Below are 22,451 nucleotides of genomic sequence, written 5' to 3' on the forward strand. Positions count from 1 at the left end.
ATAATATTTTAATATATTATTTGTTTTAACGGAAGAGAATTTATCCGAGTTAGTAGATAATAAATAGAGAGATAAGTAGGCTAAATAATGGAATTGATCATGGACTAAAAAGGAAAGATGGGTCTTGGGTCCATGGGCTTAAGGGAGTATAAATACCCCTTAAACCCTAAATCTTTCCATTTTCATCCATAATATCCATCTTATTCTCTCTCTAAACCTAAAACCCACACGCAAACTTACCATAATCGGCCGCAAGAGAAAGAGGAGGAACCCAAGACCGAAATCAAACCTTTGTTGATAAATCTTAGATATTCAAGCTAGATACACGGTTCAAGTCCATAATCAAACTAGCCGCAACCTACCAAACGTCTAAAGGTATGTTTCCTATGATTAAAGGTTACATTTTTATGAACCATTTGCCATGAAACTTGACCCTAGAGTAGATTGGAGCTAGATGTCTCATAAAAATACAAACTTGATGATTAAAACGGACTTAATGGTCATATGGTTGTAAACGGTTCATAAAGGAACCCTAGATCTAGCCTAGAACGTTTAAAGGTCCAAGATTTAGGCCTAAAACGGGTGAGATCTAGATGATAGTAAAGTGACGGGGATGCAACGATTATGAATGATGATAGTAGGATAAAAGTTCATGATTTGAACCTTAGATCAATAACTAAGCAAAGTAGAAATCATAAAAATGGAATAATGAGCTGGACTGGAGGATTTCGGCCACCCTATGGAGTTCTCGGCAAGGATTGAGAATCCTTGGTCAAACCTTATGGTTCTCGGCCATGTGGTTTTCGGCCATGGTGTTCTCGGTCTACATGGTTCTCGGCCATGTGGTTTTCGGCCATGGTGTTCTCGGTCAACCCAAGATCTCGGTCAAAAAGGAGTTCTCGGCCAAGAGTTCTCGGCCGAGTCTTCTGTGGTGTTTTGGGCTGAATCCAGTTGGCCAGATGGACAGTTGGGACTGAATAGAGGACAGTTGGGTCGGAAACAACTAAGCCTACACATGCCAAGCCCATATTTAATTTTAGCAACTAACTCATTATCCTAAGTATAACAAACAAGCCCAATTTAGAAAAAGGTGAAAGTTAACTAAAATACCAACTTAAATAATTGTTCGGTTAATTAACAAAGATATATATTTAACAGTTAGCCGTGCTCAGCTAAGGAAAGGGATAACAATTAACGGCGAACGCAACAGGATCCAGGTGAGTTTCTAGCCCCATTTTCCTTGTTACGTTTTCGGGGCTGTGTGCATACTCGATGTGATAGTTAATACACTTACCTTAAATGGTAAGTGTATGCCATGTATGATTTATGTGATAGATATTATGTTATGATTGTGAATGAAAGCTTGTCGATACGTGAACGATGTTCGGATATTGCACGTATTGACAAGGGAGGTATGTATATGAAAGATGAATGTGTATGGTATAAATATATTAACGATATATGAGTATGTAATAATGACTAAAGAAAGTATATGTATGAGTATGTAAAGATAGTATGAACGAAGAAGAAGAAAGAGGGATCAGACCCTAATAATATATGAGATAGAGAAGACGGGATCAGACCCTTATAATATCTGAGATAGAGAAGTAAAAGGGGATCAGACCCTAATAATATCTAAGATAGACAAGAAAGGGATCAGACCCTAAATAATATCTGAGATAGACAAAGGAAAGAAGGATCATACCCTAATAATATCTGAGATAGAAAAGGAAGGGATCAGACCCTAATAATATCTGAGATAGAATGGACAGTAAATATAAAGTATGAACGTAATAAAGTATGTACGTATGTATGAAATAAAAGTAAATTAGTAAAGTAATTATTATGTATCTTCGGATGCACAATTTTTGGTAAGTAAGTGTATTGTATGATGTATGATTAACTAGAACTCACTCAGCGTAGCTGACTTTTAGTATGCACGCAGGTGAGTAGGATGCGTCAGCTAGCGTGAGCAGGACACATGGCAGAAGAATAAAAGCCTGGCATCTGAAAATCTGCTATGTTTTATAAGTTATATTTTGAATTTGGAAAGACAAAGTGAATGTTTTAAGACAGGTTATAAATTTGTTATGTGATGTTTTATGAAAGATTTATATTCCACGAAAAGTTATAATTAACTCTGATATTTAGAACTGTGTTTATGAGTAAATCCAACACCAAAGTAGGGCTACCGGTAACGGGGCCTTACAAGTTGGTATCAGAGGAAAGTTCTAGAGATTTAAGCATCCTACATGCTTAAACTCGAACATAGAATGTGATTTAAGTAAGAAAAGAAAGAAGATGCCAGTTCAAGAATATCATGTGTCGCTCAAGCAAGCTCAGTAAAGGTAAAGTATGTGATTGAATAATGTATGTTAACATTAGAGATAGGATTAATTGATTGTTTTGATTGACTAACTGTTTAAGTAGAACCAGCACAAATAGACTCATAAAGAGAAGTGTATAGGATGCGGAAAGTAATGTGATCAGCTAATCACAGCTGGCCACTGTTATTACCTGTTAGCCTTATTATCCTTGTACTAAACAGTTCCTTGAGTGATGACGTTTGTGTTTTCCCTTTTTAGAATACGATGGCTGGAACGGGAGGAAATGTGGGAGCGGAAGGTCGCACTGGACGACGTGGCAGGCCTCGTCGTGCCCAGCAACCTTCGGTTGAGACAGCTTCCAATACCGGAGATGAAGGGAGTGCAGCTAGAGGAGGTCCGAACAACAACGAAGGGTTGCAACTGGATCCCGTGATTCAAGTAGCTATTGTCCAAGCTGTAGCCACTGTTGTGAAGAATATTACTCCTGGAGGGTCTGCTGGAAGTCGGGAAAGAACTGCTGGAGGGGCAGGGGTGATGGTGAGAGAAATGAGGAAGAAGAGAGGGAGGCCTCGAGTGGAGTTAGGTCTGTGAAAGCTGGTGACAGGAAAGGAGGCCGAGGTGGGTGCAACTATAAGTCCTTCAAAGGATGTGACCTGCCGAAGCTGACTGGATTGGGAGATGCAATCGCTACTCTTCAGTGGATAACCGCTATGGATAAAATTATCCGCATTAGCGAGTGTCGTCCCGATCAAGCTGTCGGTTATGCCACTCAATAATTTGAAGAGGAGGCGATGTATTGGTGGGAAAGTGTGGAGCAGAGGAAGACTCGGGAGGAGATTAAGGCCATGAAGTGGGAGGATCTGAAGGAAATGGTTACGAAGAAATTCTGTGCTGACGCCGAAGTTGAGAGGGCGGAGATGAAGTTCCTAAACTTGAAGGCTGGGACGATGACTCATCGTGAGTATACCACCGAGTTCAACCGAATGTCTAGGTTGGTACCCGATATGGTTAACACTGAGGCTAAGAGGATCAAGTGTTATGTGAGGGGACTGCCACAGAAAGTCCGCACGCTAGTCAGGACGAGTAAACATGCTACCCTTGACTCTGTTGTCGATCTCGCAGAGATGGTTTATGCAGTCCTGGCTGCGGATGATGTTGTGATGGAAGAAGAAAGGAAAGATAAGAAGTGGGTCAATGTCAAACGACCTGGCACTCAGTTGTGGAATCCCAAGGATAAGAAGCAGAAAGTGTGGGAGAAAAGATCGTGCAAGACATGTGGAAAGATGCACGGGGGTTAGTGTAAGTGGGGTAAGGGATCGGAGGTTTGTCATAAGTGTGGTAAGGCTCATGATGGGGAATGCAGGCTGGGATCGAATGCATGTTATAAGTGTGGAAAGTTAGGGCATTATGCTCCCGATTGTACTGCAAAATCCACATGTTACAAGTGCGGTAAGCCAGGACATTTTGCTAAGGAATGCACTGATGGTGGTGCTGGAGGGAGTGGGAAGAATGATACTGATCAGACTAGGCCAAGGACCAGAGCCTACATGTTAACCCAGGAGCAAGCCAAGCAGATTCCAGATATCGTCACAGGTACGTTTCTAGTAAGTGGCATTTCCGCTTCTGTATTATTTGATTCGGGTGCGAACAAAAGTTTCGTAGCTACGTCCTTTAGTAAATTAGCTAAAAAGAAATGTTGCCGAGTTCCTGAAACTATTATAGTAGAAACCGCTAGTGACACTTCGGTTAAAATAATGAGATTGGTTAAGGACTGTAAGATAGAGTTAGAGGGACATGAATTCCCTATTACATTGTACGTTATGACCTTAGGAGGGTTCGATGTGGTCTTGGGAATGGATTGGCTGTCTGAGTATGAAGCTCAGATCGTGTGTAAGAGTAGGATGATAAGGTTAAAGTCTTTAGATGGTAGTGTAGTGACGGTTTATGGTGATAAGGAAAGTCCTGGGCTTAATGTCATTTCGATGATAAAAGCCGAGGGTTTGTTAAGGCGAGGGTGCGGTGCCTACCTGGCGTATGTTGTCAACGCTACGGCCGAGACGAAAGATATGAAAGATGTTCCTATTGTGTGCGACTACCCAGAAGTATTTCCAGAGGATCTTCCGGGGTTGCCACCGGAGCGAGAGATAGATTTCCAGATAGATTTAGTACCAGGAGCCCAACCCATCACGAAAGCACCTTACCGTTTAGCGTCGTCCGAGATGAAAGAACTGATGTCCCAACTGCAAGAACTCCTCGACAAGGGTTTCATTAGACCAAGTGTTTCCCCGTGGGGCGCACCCGTATTATTCGTGAAGAAGAAGGATGGAAGTATGAGAATGTGCATAGACTATCGCGAGTTGAACAAACTTACGGTGAAGAATAGATATCCTTTGCCAAGGATTGATGATCTGTTTGACCAACTCCAAGGTTCAATTGGTTCTCACGAATAGATCTCGGATCAGGCTATCATCAGCTGAAGGTGAAAGAGGCAGACATCCCTAAGACAGCGTTCCGAACGCGGTATGGACACTACGAGTTCCTCGTGATGTCATTCGGACTAATAAATGCTCCCGCTGCATTTATGGACATGATGAATAGGGTGTGTCGGCCAATGTTGGATAAGTCAGTTATTGTCTTCATCGAAGATATATTGATCTATTCAAAGAGCGAAGCTGATCATGTTGAGCATTTGAAAGAGGTGTTAGAGACTCTGAAGAGAGAGAAGTTGTGCGCTAAGTTTTCAAAATGCGCGTTCTGGTTGCGAGAAGTGCAATTTCTAGGTCACGTGATAAACCCTGAAGGAATTATGGTGGACGCAGCTAAGATTGAAGCGATAACCAACTGGAAGACTCCACAGAATCCGACTGATATACGAAGCTTCCGAGGGTTAGCTGGCTACTATAGGAGATACATCGAAGGTTTCTCCAAGATAGCCGCACCGTTGACCGGTATGACCCGAAAGTCGATAGTATTCAGTTGGGGAAAGTTTCAAGAAGAAGCTTTTCAGGAATTAAAGAAGAGACTCACGCAAGCTCCAATCCTTGCCTTACCCGATGGGAACGAGGATTTGTTGTTTGTACTGATGCTTCGCATCGTGGGTTAGGTTGCGTGTTAATGCAACGAGGGAAGGTGATAGCTTACGCGTCTAGACAGTTGAATGTCCATGAGAGTACTTATCCGACACATGATTTAGAGCTAGCAGCAGTAGTGCATGCCTTAAAGATATGGAGGCATTACCTGTATGGTACTAAGTGTACTATCTACACCGATCACAAGAGTCTAAAGTACTTCTTCGAACAGAAGGAATTGAACATGAGACAGAGAAGATGGTTGGAGTTGATTAAGGATTACGACTGCGATATTAAGTACTATCCTGGTAAGGCTAATGTGGTCGCTGATGCGTTAAGTCGCAAGAATGAGGAAGTCCTTGCAACAGTTAAGTCATACCAGCTGATTATGAATTCAAGTCTTTTTGAAGAAATCATCAAAGTGCAGTCAGAGGTATTAGCAGATGAAGGGTTAGTGAAGAAAGAAAGAATTTACGGCCAACAAGATGAGCTGATGGAAAACACTCATGGTGTTAAGACTAGGTTCGACCGTATGTGGATTCCACGCCATGGAGATCTCAGGGGTCGAATCTTAGATGAAGCTCATAAGTCAAGATACTCGATTCATCCTGGAGCTACAAAGATGTATTATGATTTGAAGAGAGACTACTGGTGGCCAGGAATGAAGAATGATGTAATAGATTATGTCAGTAAGTGCCTAACCTGCTTGCAAGTCAATGCAGAGAACCAGAAACCTTATGGAAAGATGCAGCCTCTAGAGATACCAAAGTGGAAATGGGAACACATCACCATGGATTTCATAACCAAGCTACCTCGTACAGCTAAGCATCATGATACCATCTGGGTGATTGTGGACCGTTTAACCAAGAGTGCTCACTTTCTGCCTATACGGTAGGCTATCTCATCAGAAACATTAGCAAGCTTGTTCATAAAAGAGGTTGTATCTAAACATGGAGTACCACTATCAATCATGTCTGATAGAGATACACGATTTACTTCGAGGTTTTGGAAGAAGTTCCACGAAGCTATAGGAACGAGATTAAACATCAGTACGGCGTATCATCCTCAAACCGATGGGCAGTCTGAAAGGAAGATCCAAACCCTTGAGGATATGCTACGTGTTTGTGTTTTAGACTTTGGTGGAAGTTGGGATGATCATCTGCATCTGGCAGAGTTCTCCTATAACAACAGCTACCATTCAAGTATTGGTATGCCACCGTTTGAAATGCTCTATGGTAGACGATGTAGAACTCCCGTAAGTTGGGGAGATATTGGTCAGAAGGAAATGGGAAGTTTAGAAGTTGTCCAAGATACATCTTCAAATGACGTCTATTAAAAACACGTTTAAACATAATTGACGTCTTTTGCTATTTTGTCATTAAATATTATTGTAATTAGTATCCAAAATTACAAAACAGAAAAATAAATCATGTACATGAACAACAAGTGAAGAAATTAGTAGATGGCGCAGCACATTGTGTCGTAGGCTTCTAGTATAATGTATATCCATTTTGTATAGTAGGTTTCAAATGTAAATAAATATAAGCAAATCATTATTGTACATTCTACAAGTGCAAACTTATGGATTGTAGAGTTGCCTTATCAAAGTTTAGAAATAACAATGTAAATTATTTTAAATTTTAAAGGTGTTATTTCAACATTTCTTTCTTAATAAATAAATAAAAAAACAGAAAACTAGATTCCCTAAGCGGAGAACCTCCACCCCAACAATCAAACATTCTAAACACCACATTAGGGTTGTCATAACATGTCGGACACGACACGATATGACATGATGACCTTTTGTGCTAAACATGAACAGACACGATAACTAATCGTGTCACTTTTTTCAAACACGAACATGAATCTGTTTAATAACATGTTAACATGTTAAGACCTGTTAAGGGACATGTATAAAGACACAATGAATAATACATGTGTAACGAAACCAAAATTTTCAAAACGAGCATAAAAGTCTTAATTAGTAGATAATTCATAACATATTTGAAACAAAACACCACAAATCCATAACATACTAGAACCAAAATACGACAAATACATAACATACTTGAAACAAAAAACCATATAAGCAAATCACAACATATATAAAGAAGATATAATACCGGGTTCTGGCGGGCATTAGTGACATGTCTTTTGTAAGTATGAATTTTGGTTTAAGAATTTAAGAATATATATAAAATAAAATCTACACATATTACTATCAGGTTAACTGGTTTTTAACTTGTTAGAACACGTATTTAAACGTGTCTTAAACATGTCGACATGTTTAAAACACAAAACTTGTTAAGCTGAAACCCAAACATGTTTACCCGTGTCATGTCGTGCTAATAGATCGGTGTCATAAATTGACAACCCAACATCACACCACTAGCATTTGTCAATTGTCATTTAATTTGTTGGTTGAATTAGTGAATAGTCATTTGTGATTGTGTATATATTAAATTACTGTTGGGAAAAAAGGTTAGTGAGTACTGTGTGGCATTCACAGGTTGGTATATCAAATGGGGTGTCATAATATTTAGTTTGATGATTGGATTTAATTTTGTGACAAAATCCTAACTTATTGTTTTGAAATCAAAATTGCGATAGAAAGAAACTGTGATTCCTTTTATTTCATTCTTTTAAATTTAACAATACCGCACGTTTTTGGACCATGTTTTGTTTGCGGCCGATTGCTAATTTGTATGACCATATATATTTTGTAACATAAATGTTAATCTGTTATGATCCGGGTCGTTTTCAACAGTGGTGTAGCTTTGTTGGGGCCAGGGGTGGCCCCGGCCCCTTCCGTTTTTTCACTCGGTTGTGTATATTTATCCATTTTCGGCCGAAAATCATTATAGACAGTGTAAATATACTCGTTTCCGACCGAAATTTTGAGCCCGACACCCTCTGTTTTTCGCTCGTTAGTGTAAATTTATCCTTTTTCGGCCGAAATTATTTATACATAGTGTAAATTTACCCGTTTCCGACGAAATTTTGAGCCCGGCCCCTCCGTTTATTCACTCGGTAGCGTATATTTATCCTTTTCCGGCCGAAAATTTTTATACATAGTGTAAATTTACCCGTTTCCGACCAAATTTTTAGTCCGCCCCTCTAGTTTATGAATTTTTTTTATACATATTAACTCTGGCCCCCTCGACGTATATGTCCAAGCTTCGCCACTATTTTTCAATAGCTTCTGTCACCACCATTTTCCTTCGGTTTAATCCAGTCACTATATTCCAATCATTCTTGTCGGTCACAATTCTTAATTCTCAGCAGTTTTACCGTTTTTGTAATACTGTAATATATCTTTTAAGATACATGCTTACACATTTAAAAAAAATACGAAATAGAAATAAAGCACCACAATTTATTAGAACATATCACCATGAATACAAATTTAGGTAAAAAAAATGCTTTTCTAAATGATACAAAACTACAAAAGTTTTAAAAGTATTAAATGTGGAGAAAGATCTTTAAAAGCTCTAGTGGTATGATTTTCAAAGTTTTTAACTTCCTTTGTCTCGACATTTATGTGAAAGTTGAAGTATGATTCGTTACTAAATACCATCACCATGCTTTAAAATTTGGTTTAGCTTTTGAAATTTAGCTCCAATACCATGTGTTATGTCTAGATAGCCACATTATTAATTGTTTTTATCATTTGTTTCTTTAGTATGTCATCTATAGTTTCCAGACACACATAAGTGGTGAAACTACAACTTGTTAATATTGATAAGAAGGCAACAATAAAATTCTCGTCTTTGTCGGATACAACTATGAAGTCAAACTCATATCGAAATGAAATAACGAATTCTGATGACGGGCCTTTGGTTCTATGCATTTGTTTTGTTTCTTTATACGCTTTGTTTTCTGGATATTTAAGTTCATACTTATAAGACATTTAAAATGGTTATAGAGGCATAAACCTGTTTAACATGATAAGTGACTTAAAACCATACCAAAAATGGTTACTTTTGTAACTTTGACTCGTAACTTTGTCACCAGGGCCGTGGTCAGCGAAACCAAGTAAGGACTTTAGGCTCACACTTAATTAAGACATTCAATTTTCAAATATGAAAAACAAAAACAAAAAATAAAAAAATATATTAAATATTGAACCGGCCCTGTGTGACACATAGGAGAAGGAGAAGGGATCTTCTATGGAACCCAAACTCTATGAAAGATGTATGGAGCATTTAGACTTGTACATTGATCCAAAACCTAATTTCAGACTCTTTTACATTTAATATGCCAGCTTTAGGGAAAGATGAATGGAAAAGTGGCGGAAGCAAAAGTTTCCCCATACCACCAGCCTATGATAAAAGCAATATGGAGACCACAATACGCGTGGGCGTGTCACTCTTCTATTGACTTTTTAATTATTACCTAAGCATAAGAACAACAAGGTTAGTTCACTTTTTAGCACAACCCTGAAAACATGTCGTGCATAAACAAAATCGTGACTAACTCCATCTTCTTCTAGACGGATAAACCAATAGCATGGATCCGATCTTATTATGTATTACAATGAAAATTTGATTCGATCCATATGAAATGAATTTCATACTTGTATTCGATATTAATAAAAATAAGCATGTAGATGGATACCCGCGTGATGTGAATGTTTTGTTTGTTTAAGGCACACCATAAACCCATAACTCCATAAGCATTCACACCACCAATCAATAAATATGTGTTTAGAATATAATTCACCTAGCTCCATTATTTTTTTAATTAAATTTAATTAAGCAAGTCACATAAATAAAAAAATCAATTAAATACAAACAAGCAATAGTAGGGGGTTCAAACCTCACTTTACAAGTGAGAGGTAAGGGGTTCAAACCTCACTATCATCAATTTATATGGGAGATATGAGGGATGATCCTGGTTTGCCAGGGTTCGAGTCCTGATCTCACTCGGTTTTATTGGCTCCTCGCTGTTGTGCCATTTGGCGGCGTGGGGGTCGGTTTTTATCCGGTGAATCCCTCAATAGGTGGACCGCTAGGGGCTTCGTCCGTCCGGACTAGTGGCCAGCTCGGGCTACCTTTAGCCAATGGGGGCCGCGTACGGAGTACCCGGCGTTACTTAGTTGGTCGTTCAAAAAAAATACAAACAAGCAAAATCCTCACTTGTGGCTTAGTGGTAGGAAGATACGGATTCTCCAATGAAGTCCCATGTTCGATTCCAACTTGTGTCATTTTTGATAGATTATAGTAATGAATAATTTTAGCTAGGTCTTGCGAGATTGTCAATTCGAATCCCGAGCCCAAAACCAGGTTTTCTTCCCATCGTGTTTAACGCTAGAGAATTCTGCTCCTTTGGTGGCACAACGACTGTCAAGTGACAGTCGCCTGCATAGTTTCTTGAGTGAACAACCAAGCCAAACTCTTAAACCAGCGTGGGCGTCCGGTTAAGACACCATAGTTTAGCTAGAATAAGAAACAAGACTCTAAATTTAAAGAGTACGATGCCCTAACAAACAAGAAAGTGGTCGTTAACAATAAAATACAAGCAAGTTAGACTTCGTCTACTATCTTTACTTATTTTGTTTTATTAAGAGTTTTCAGATATTTTTTTGTTATTGCATGGACCATAAAACAAATCACATGTTTGTTTGGCGCTATAAATACACATAATATTCACACAACAGTCAAATCTCAAAACCTTAGTACTCCACATAATAATACTCACATTCTAATTGTTCCTCAATAGCATCAAACTCCCATCATGAACCCAAACAACCCTCACAACAACATCGGATCATCTCTCTCAAACCTTATACTAAACCACAAAAACAACAGCCAAAACACCATAGATTCAATCTTCTCTAACCCTGTTCAACAACCACTAGGCTCATCAGTTTACCTGAAACAAAAAGACATGCTTCAGAAGTTCTCAGAGCAACACATGGAGAAACCCGCAAATCGGTTTGATCGTGTTTCGATTTACTATAATAATCCGTACAAGAAGAAGCTTTATAGAGGAGTGAGGCAAAGGCATTGGGGTAAATGGGTGGGTGAGATAAGATTACCACAGAATAGAATGAGGGTGTGGTTGGGGACTTATGAGACGGCTGAAGCCGCGGCCTATGCGTATGATCGGGCTGCGTATAAGCTTCGAGGCGAATACGCAAAGTTGAATTTTCCGAACTTGCATGACCCGAGCCAGCTCGGGTTGTTTGGAGATATTGAGAAGGTGAATGCTTTGAAGAGTGCGGTTGATGCCAAGATTCAAGCCATTTGTGAAAAAGTGAGGAGAGAGAAAGTGAACAAAAAGAAAAAAAACAGTAGCAGTAACAATAACAGTAATAATAACGGTAACAAGAAAAACATAGAGGCAAAAAATGAATATTGTTCTTCGAGTATGTCTGACGACGGGTTTTGGAAAGGGGAGAGTTCCCAGTGTTCGGTTTCTGGTGAGTCTAAGGTGGAGGCAGGGGTGGAGACGGGTGAGTTGGAACTTGAAGGGTGTTCGTTGGCTCGTTTGCGTCGTATGATCCTGATTTAATTTGGGAGGTTTTAGCGAATTGAGATTTTTAAAGTGTGTTAGCAGATTTAGGGTGCAAGTAATTAACCAACTAGTGATCTTAATTATGAACTGATTTTGGGTATTGTTAGTGTTTTCATATTTGTAAACTATAATTCATGTTGAATGAAATTTATATTTCTGTTTATTATTTTTATTATTATGTATCTTATAGATGATGATTGATTGATGATATGCTAATAGTACAATAACTTTAAAAGCATAGATTTTTATTTTAACTTACCATATACATTGGTTCACTTTTGTTTGGAATCATCTAAATAAATGATGTAGGAACCGGATAAGAAAACAGGTTAGAAAATGTATAAGAGTGTAACTATTGATTCGTATTGAGTGCATAAAATATGGACAAAAACAACGTAACGGTCCGGATGCTTTGACTTAAGGACCGAAATGTCATTTATTGGACCCGTCTCGCCTTTATCTATCATGATTTCTCCTTAAATTTAGTCATCTTGGAGAATTACGTTGCATTTACACTATTCAAGATTACGTTGTATTTAGACGTGAATCATATTGTTCAAAGAAAAAACGTGACTCGCGAATTTTTGTTAATTGACAACTTATATGTTCAATTTCAATTTTATGATGTGATTTTCAATTCGTATAATACGAAAGTTAAGTTATTTTTTTCCTCTGAAATCTCTTCTCTTTTATATTTGGCGTGTGCTTTGTGTAACTAATCTACATATTGTCCATGTAATAACATCTATAAAACTTGTAATCCTCAAATATTAAGATATTCCTATATCTAAAATTTGTTTTGAAAATTGAAATATCCCTTAAATTTTCTTTTGAATTCGTCGTTGCGCCCGGAAGTGCCCAATCAAAAGCATAGTATCTTCTCAACCTCACTTGTACGCAATGCTTAGATGGCATGATTAAAAGTGAGAATTTCAAATCATTTACATATAAATGGTTCAAATTGTATATTTATTATTTTTAACATCACAATGGGCAAATTAAAACCTTCTATCTAAAAAGTAAACGCGGGAAAAGTCAACCCCAAGAGGTATTCTTTATGTAAAGGGATAACTACTATAATAATAATAACACCTTTTAAATCATAATTATTACTTGAGCTAGTTATCTACTGATTTTTAAAAAATGGATAGAATCATAGATCGAAAGGGTATGTTCTTCAACCCAACCTGATACGATATATTATATTAATTAACTATATCTATTATTTAGTTTCCTTATCAAATGATATGTTTGGTAAAACTAGTCGGTAGCTGTTGGCTGGAAGCTGGAAGTTGAAGGCTGGAAGCTGAAAGCTAGAAGCTGTTAGCTGTTAGCTATAGCTTTTAAATATTTAGGTGTTTGCCAGAGTAACAGAAGCTTTTAATAAAACTAGTCGGGTGCCCGCGTGGTACGGCGGAATGGGCACACAACCTAACATCAACCGCATAATCAGTGTCGGTACATGATTCACCTGATGACAGTGCATACATAACCTAAATGTAGACGTCATGGAAAAGCAGTAAGCTTGTAAATGATGTCGAAAATAAGAAACAAAGCTGAAATATATAGTAATTTTCAAATAGATAATTTTTTAAACCAACATATTTTGATATGAATCCCTTTCTGAACATGCACAGTTTTAATCTGAAATATGTTCTGACCTGGCCTCTATCGACTCAAAAGCGTACCGACACGAATCGAACTAATTTAACCATTTTTGTATCGACTCGTTCTGACCCTAATTTGGTCTTACACATGACTCAAGTTCATCTGAATCGACTCCTAATTTGGTCTTACACATGACTCGAGCTCATCTGACTCGACTTTTTACCGATCCTAACCGATAATCACGTAGTATATTAATTTTTTAAAGTTAAAGAAGTATAGCAATATCATACTCAAATTAAAGAGAATAAAATGCTCGTTTTTATGATGTAATTTGTTTAAAAAATTATTAACGTGTGAAAAAGTTATGGCTTCTAAAAAAGTCATGGGGGTAGTTAGTTTTGAATAAGGGTTGAATGTGTAACTATTATATAAATTAACAAAAATTGATATAAGTTCAAGTACCAAACTTGTAAATTCAAATGTAAAAGCTTGTAGAGCTTTTTCTCAAACGCTACCTATCGTAGCGTTTCAATTTAGAGCTTTTTCTCATCCTCTAGAAGCTTTAAGCTCCTCTTACCAAATAATACTTTTTATTAGATAGGAGCTTTTTCTAAAAGCTTGTAGCTTAAAGCCCTTAAAAAGCTCCTAAAAGCCCTTTGCCAAACACACCCTATAACTAGGTTTCTTTATTGTTTATCTTTTCCTATTTTATATGTTTTCTTTTCCTATAAATTGTAATCGATTTAAGAAGAAAAATAATAAGAAAATTGTCTCAAGTTTGGCTTCTCTTCTTCTCTCTTGTTCTTGGAACCTAACCCACTCTACGGGTCTATTGGGAGATTGACCATCTCGAATCAGTCTCTACCAATTTGGTGCTTTCATCAATCGTCCTCATGCCTCCTTCGTCGCGTTAAGACATGATCATGGCCTTGGTCGACAAAATCGATCGGCTATTGATCCAACAAGAATCAAACGCCATCCAAGCCAAGTTCCAGTTTGACTCTCTCACTATCACCATGAACCAAATAACCGCAAACCTTACCACCGCCCTCAACAAAATTTCCGGCACCTCCTCGATGATAACCTACCCAAAACCAGTCCTTACAACCCAATATCAGCTTCCACCACCAAACACCCCAATGCTAGCCCCTTCCAAAGTTGATAATGATCTATCTATACTCCAAAAACAACCTTTAATCGTTGGATCTCCTAATATAAATTCAAACATTGATGCAAAAGGTGTCATGGGCACCACTAGTTTGGGCCATGTGATAACCACGCCACCTTAGTATGTAGCTTTCAAGGAAATTGTATCATATGGAATACGTATACAAAACATATACCCATATCTTATTTACGAATTTGATGGATTGTCTTTTTCAATAACCAAATTAGATGGGCTGGCGATGAGCAAAGGTGTAGCCTTTCAATTGGAAGATGCAAATTACCAGGATGGAGACGCAACCACGAGATGCGAATGGCACCCGCTGTGGCGAGCGGTCAAGACCGCCCCGCTTAAGGTAGTCCAACCTGAATGGCGACCACCATGGAAAACGCTTTCCGTTCTTGAGGACAAGAACGTTTTGAAGGGGCGGGGAATTGATACGACATATTATATTAATTAAGTATATCTATTATTTAGTTTCCTTATCATATTATAACTAGGTTTCTTTATTGTTTATCTTTTCCTATTTTATATGTTTTCTTTTCCTATAAATTGTAATCGATTTAAGAATAAAAATAATAAGAAAATTGTCTCAAGTTTGGTTTCCCTTCTTCTCTTTTGTTTTTGGAGCCTAACCCACTCTACGGGTCTATTGGGAGATTGACCATCTCGAATTGGTCTCTATCACAACCCAACCCGTTTTGACCCGTTACTAAACACAAGACGGCCTGTCCATTTGGTGACCTTTAAGAAAAGGTTGTCTAAGGTCGAGGCAAAAGGAAAGTACAATGGATATACACAAGCATGCTTCAACCCGACGACATGTGACATACTGACATGTCCATGTGTGAAATAACACATACGTTTTGTTCTTTACACCTTTTAACATTCATAACTTCAAATCAAATGTGATGAAATCAGAGTGAGGGCATTCTACTTTGAACCTTTAGGCCCCAATAGTTTGAAGTGTAGGTATATAGTTGGACCCTTGTTAATTTATCTTTAAAATGGTGAGGTAAGTTTTGTTGTTTTAGAAATGATGTGTAATAATTTAAAACTAGAGTTATATGTGTCAAACTGTCAATATAAGAAAACCCGAAAAAAAATGAGTGAATTTTTACTTATGTAGCTAATAACCAAGATATAGATGTGTTTATAAACTCGTCTTTGGGACTGGAGTAATTGAAAGCGTGAGTGGGCTAAGTTTCCGCAACTAAGTCCATGATATTGTACTCATTTTTTTTAATATGTATGAGAAGTGGGCCGTTTTCCGTAATCATATTTGTACCCATTCTAAAGGCCCATACTTTCCTTAACATAAATGCTATAGCCCTATGAAATTCTTTTCTATAAAACAGAAGAGAACTAGTATCAATGTTTTAAAAACCGGTATTTTGCATGTACCGGTTTGGGTTAAAAATGGTACAACAGGTTAAATCGGGTTATACCGGAAAGTTCACCCGGTTGAATAATTTACCTTATAATTTCTTATAAATGTAACTTCAATCCAAAAATAACCTAAAGTAAATTATTCCATAATAAAAAAATAATCCAGAAGTTAATCCATATTAAAAAAAATAATGCAAAAACACTCGACTTCAAAAAAATAGTCCTAAAGTTTACACATTTGGATGTTAATTGTTGGGTAAAAAGTAATTTTGAAAAAATATGGGCCGCAAATATAAAAAATTTATCGGACATAAAACTGGTTTGCCGGTAGAAACCAGTATTTTAGACAAAAACCGCCGGTACGATGTTCTAATAAACCAGCCAAAAATAACGGACTCAAAATACCAGCATGTTGTATGAAATCCGGTTTAACCGGCTCAACCGGCCGGTTTAAACAGCTTTTTAAAACCCTGACTAGTATCGTACCTGTTTAGCGATCGGGTGTTTAAATACCATAAATGAGATTTGTCCTTATATTCCGAAAAATAAAAATCTGCTTTTAAGTAAAAACATGAAAAAAGGTTACAATATTACAAAAATGTGGTCTTTTTTCTCACAAACGTATACATTAATACATGTGATGTGTTCATTATATTATATTAATTAAGACTATACTTGTTTCTCGGTTTTGTAGAGGATTGGAACAACTTTTATATACACATATTTGGTGGTACAATACAAGTTGGTTATTTAAAAATAAGAAAAGCTGGCAAAAGAGTAGAAGTTAGTGAATTTGATTCGTGCAAAAAGAAAAAATCTACGTGAGAAAAGACAAAATAATGCAAGAATCAAGAACTCAAGAGAAGCAAACCGACAAAAAGACGGTCTAGAAACTTACCGTGCGGTCACTAACACTGAATTAAAGACGATGAAAAGAAAAAGAAAAAGTGGAAAGTGAGAGAGATGGAGTCAAATACAACGTATTTGCCACAAAAATCCAACCCTGCTTTCTTTTAACTTATTATTATCCCTTTAGCCAATCAAATAACTTTGTTTTAATACTATTCTAATGCAACAATCATTACACCCCTTCGTTTATTACTTTTCTCCGTTTCGTACCCTTTGTTTCTTTTTGTAGGCCACTACTTCTTCATCTCAATTACACACCCTTGTATTGCCTATAAAGGTCCCATTTAACCCTTCATTGTGATATGTATTGAAAACAAGTTTATTATAACAAATAGAAGTTATAAAGAAAACACCCATGTTAGTGTTAGGACAAGGCCGGCTCTGAAAAGACGAAAATTTTTTTGGGCCAAAGACGAACTTTTTTTAGGCTTTAAGTAAAAGAAACATTTTGTTGGGTTTAAACAATTTAATTATAAATGGACTTATTAGATTATCAAAAATAAGTTTAAAATTGTCTCAAATAAGACTAGAACCCATAACATTTTTGTTAAATGTCATACCCCTTTACCATTAGACCAAGCTAGTGGTTATGTAATTGTGTTGAAACATTGATTATACACATGTTTTTTGATAAAAATACATATAATTTTTTAAAAAAAAAAAATTCGGGCCTAGCGGGGTGTCGACTACCCTGCCATGCCTTAAAGACGGCCCTGTGTTAGGATTACATGTTATGCTCAATACCTTTTACACCAAATGATCATCCTTTGAGAATTGAGATCGGATATATATATACCACATGATTGATTCTCTTCTCATATGGTGACCACGTGAACCAGTTATTTTGTATTTTTGTTTACCTTGTTGGGATAGATGCTTGAGCGCTATAATACAAGGAAAGACTTATGGTAAGGGACACCAACACAAATCTACTCATTGATCAGTTAGTCTACTCTACTCTAATGTGTTTTAGGAAATTTGTGTTTAAACACGCATGTATTGATATGGAATTGCTCAAATTAACAAGGTTAAGATTACAAGAGAAAATATATGTGTATATAGAGAGAGAAGAATTAGGATAAACGTAACTCATTCGCTCTAAGAATGTGCTTTCTAGGCCTAAAATTCCATATGAGTCAAGCCCGCTATTCTATATATGTTTTTGTTGTACCCCCTTAGAAACCCATGTTGTGACGCGTCTGACTAGTCTATCAACAATTTAATTAATTAGTTTTTGTGGTTTATCAAGCTAAAATGATGCATTCTCCTCGGAAACTAAATAAATCTAATATTTGTGTCAACTTTTTAATTTATATATTCTAATGGATTGTACCTTATTAAACATAATTCGTAAACGCAAAAGGTTTCATACTAAAACCAACCAAGAAAATAACGATTAGTTCTTAAATTAACATGTCAAAAATCATAATCTAACTTCCACTAACACGGAGTTGATTTGCACCAAACATCATTAATAACAATCAATCATGTAATCATGTCTTCTACCTTGATATATAAGTTAGGGACCTTGATATACGTAACAACAAGACAATACGTCTTTTCTAGATATAAATGTGCAGTACCTAAAGATCAGATAGATCCATCATTTGACAAGAAAATAAGTTTGGCGCTGTCTTAGCAAAAAACCATAAACTATAAGGTTTCATGACATATCCCATTGAAACATTAAATGGAAAAAGACACTAGTAGATATTGTAATTGATTGTTAAATGCTCTTTTTGTTAGCACCAAAACTATATAACCTTAGCATACACATAGCTAATATACACGTAAAACAACTAATTAACCAACCACAACCATAAAATTTTAATGCAAATTATATAACATTATATTGAAAACAAATTATGGATTCAAAGTTTTATTTTCGACTCTCTTCTACTACTCTGGGTTACATGAAACCACCACGTACATCACTATGGTGCTTGGATCAAAATTCCAACCAACCATATAAAAGATCACCCGTGTCGGTGTACCCCCCCCCCCCCACACCCACACACACACACACACATATTGTTCAGCGTCTACCCTCCATTTATGCGTGCCGTACATGACTTTTCATCCAAATTGAACAAAAGTTACAAATAAATAAATCTTTATCACCCAAACCTTCTTTGGTGTTGCTTAGTGCAGTTACATCGTTCTCTTCAGTCAAGTGAATCCCATTGTTCTGGTCCAAAATTTCCCTATGTCTGAGAGGTCGAGCAGAATTATACGCTCTCGTTGGCCAATGTTAGAATACAAAGTAACTTTCGAAGACTGAAAGCGAGGCAATCCTAGTTCAATATTGTATAAGTAAACAACCCCTTTGCAGCTTTGCTAACGGGGCGTAACTCGTAACTATATAAATTTATACAAATTTGTCGAAGATCAAGGACTAATCAAACAATTTCATATAGTGTAAGGGCCTTAAAGACTTATACAAACTATATGATATATGTAATTTAATATCACATGAAAATGGTGAAGTGAGAGAAGGTAGATAGCTAGCTAGATAGATAGATGTGGATGAGAAACAACCAAAAACCGATCGAACCACTTGCAATCGATAACCTCAACGAATCAACCAGACAGATCAAATTCTCATCAAGAAATATATATTGTTACTCTATATATATATACCGATGGTGATGAACGGACACGATGATGCTAGTGACTCGTCATCTGACTACGGCTACATTAGGAGACATCATAAGCATGAAGTTAGAGCCAACCAGTGCACTTCATCTCTTGTTAAACACATCAAAGCGCCTGTTCATCTTGTAAGATCTCAAATCTATATATATACATCTTTGTTATTTGATTTGTATATTCAATCGGATAGTGTTTTATTTGTGATGTTATATAATTATATACGTATATGATAGAATGATATATGATAGAATGATAGATCTCTTAAGTGTTTCAAATAATATTATTATAGAAACCCTAATTAACTTAATTGATTCAGTTTGCATTATGTCACTATATCTATTTGATTTGATGCATATATGTGTTCATGTATTCTGTTTGGTATAGTGTTGTTATTAATGTTATGCATGTTAATTTGTAGCATAGTTTAATTAGGTTAAAAATATCTACGGAATAAAAGTGCAGGATTTTGATCAAATACAAATGAAATTAACGTGTTAATTATGAGAATTAAGTAGAGTAATTATATATACAACTAGAGTAATTATGTAATTACTTTACACGTTAATTTCATTTGTACGTTAATTTTCTCCTAAAAGTGCATTAGAGAGTTGTATGGTGCAATATCTAGTTCTCATTACTCCACATATATTTGATTTGATGCATATTTTACTTTATATGCTACTATTTTGAATTTCTCTTTGTTTTAGTACTTACTAATTAGTAGTGTTGTTGAGTATGTTAATGTAAATTTGAAGTAAAGTCTAATTAGGTTAAAATATGTTTCTGAACAAAAGTGCATTAGGAACTTGTACAGTACAATAATAGTTGCATTCATGAAGTTCTGGCTGTTTCCAGGTACTAGAAAAATCTTTTTAAGTAATTCAGGAATGAAGGGAATATGCCAAAACTGTTTAGCTACCAGAGGTAGTATACACAGGATAATATTTATGGAGGTGCATCTGTGACAATAATTACCTATCTGGTCCCCTGCTTTACTAAAGGACAGACATATAAAAAATGGACATTTAATTATGTTTCCAAAGGCCACTGCAATAAAATGATGCCATTAACCATTAGAAATTTAACATTGTGGCATACAATGATATAAATCAGCTTATAATTATTATTATTATTGGTATGCTTGTAATGGTGTCCTTGTAAGGTCTACTATCTTTATACTACATTAGTTATTAAAGTTAAAAAATCATAAAGTAGTTAACATATTTGAAATTAAAAGATTAACTATCTAGCACAAGTTGTGTTTTACCTGATTTAAATATTTTTTGAATGTTTTACTTGTTATTGAAGGTATGGTCTTTGGTGAGGAGATTTGATCAACCACAAAAGTACAAACCGTTCGTTAGTGGGTGTTATGTGCAAGGCGATCTTAAAATCGGGAGTGTGAGAGAAGTGTGTGTTCGGTCTGGGCTTCCTGCTACCACCAGTACCGAGATGTTAGAGCTTCTTGATGAAGAAGAACATATTTTGGGCATAAAGATAGTCGGTGGTGACCATAGGCTTCGGGTATGTTGTGTATCTTTGTAACGAGTTAATATTGTTATTAGTACTATTATTATTTCAATATTCTAATATCAAGTGTTTGTTCATAATATGTATAGAACTACTCGTCGATTATGACACTTCATCCAGAGGTTATTGACGGGAGGCCAGGGACTTTGGTGATTGAATCGTTTGTGGTGGACGTGCCAGACGGCAACACGAAAGATGAGACGTGTTACTTTGTGGAGGCGCTTATTAAATGCAACCTTAAGTCGTTAGCCGATGTGTCAGAGCGTTTGGCGGTGCAAGATAGAACAGAACCCATAGTTGGCGTGTGAAATGAATGGAAGAGGTTAGTTAGATGTAAACCGGTCATGTTGTGCATATGGCTTTCTTTCTAAGTGGTTTGATTGTGTTTCGTAAATTCGTTTTGAATATTATGTTTTGTGTCTTTGCCATTATGTTCAAGACGAGTTTTTGTGTGAATATAAATAATAACTAGAATAGGAAGTTTTGTAAATTCCTTTTTACCAAGTAATTAGTAGTTACTACTTACACATGAGCATGCTCTAGAATCTAAATTAAAAACAAAAGTTAAATACACTCAAAATGTGTTTTATTTATCCTTTTATATATTTTGGAATATGTTGGCTAAGACCACCACATTGTGTGATTCATGATCGACCACGTAGGTGTGTAACCGATGGACCCCGCACGGAACCGTGTTACACGGCTGCGTCCGTGGAACATTTTTCACTTTTCAGGAGCTTCACCCAAGGATTCGTTTGTGTGGGTCCTGTAATTTTTGTTTTGTTTTATTTTGTATTTTTTTCCTTTAATTTATGTTTTACATTTTATAAGAAAAGAACATATATATATTTACACTAGTTTTTTATCCACGTATTACGCAGGGTTGTTTTATATTATTTGTTTCTAATATTTATTTGTTTTATGAATTTTTATTTTTTTATTGTATGAATGTTAATAATATACTTATGGTTTGATAATAAATTGTTTCACAAATAAATGAGATATTATAACCCGGTTTAAAAGTTATATGAGTTTGATGAAACCCAAGACTCGTTTATTTTTTTTTACTATAAAATTGGTTTTTAATTATAAATTATATATATCTTTTTTAAAATAAATCATATATTAATTTTTAGTATATCCCTATTTTATAGGATTTTTATATCAAATATTTGGTGAGATTAGTATTTTATTTAATGAGATGTTATAACCGTGTAAGAAATATATGGGCTTGATAAGACGCATACCCGTGAATTCGGGTCAAATGCATGATAAGCTTCCATT

At 36.2% G+C, this 22,451-nt stretch overlaps 1 protein-coding gene and 1 pseudogene across 1 annotated transcript; both read left to right on the plus strand.

The window, feature by feature from the left end:
* The first annotated feature begins 10,915 nt into the window (after positions 1-10,915).
* LOC143579359 (ethylene-responsive transcription factor ERF061 pseudogene) lies at positions 10,916-12,101 on the plus strand (annotated as a pseudogene).
* Positions 12,102-19,439: 7,338 nt separating this feature from the next.
* LOC143579355 (abscisic acid receptor PYL8-like) lies at positions 19,440-21,671 on the plus strand. The gene is made up of 3 exons (XM_077062690.1): positions 19,440-19,765; positions 20,946-21,161; positions 21,257-21,671. The coding sequence occupies exons 1-3, from the start codon at positions 19,628-19,630 to the stop codon at positions 21,473-21,475; spliced, it is 573 nt and encodes a 190-aa protein (XP_076918805.1). The 5' UTR covers positions 19,440-19,627; the 3' UTR covers positions 21,476-21,671.
* Positions 21,672-22,451: the final 780 nt, after the last annotated feature.

The sequence above is a fragment of the Bidens hawaiensis genome, unplaced genomic scaffold (genome assembly GCF_021521415.1).
Source record: "Bidens hawaiensis isolate Kalapana, Puna unplaced genomic scaffold, B.hawaiensis_p1.1 tig00029671_1, whole genome shotgun sequence".
NCBI lineage: Eukaryota > Viridiplantae > Streptophyta > Magnoliopsida > Asterales > Asteraceae > Bidens > Bidens hawaiensis.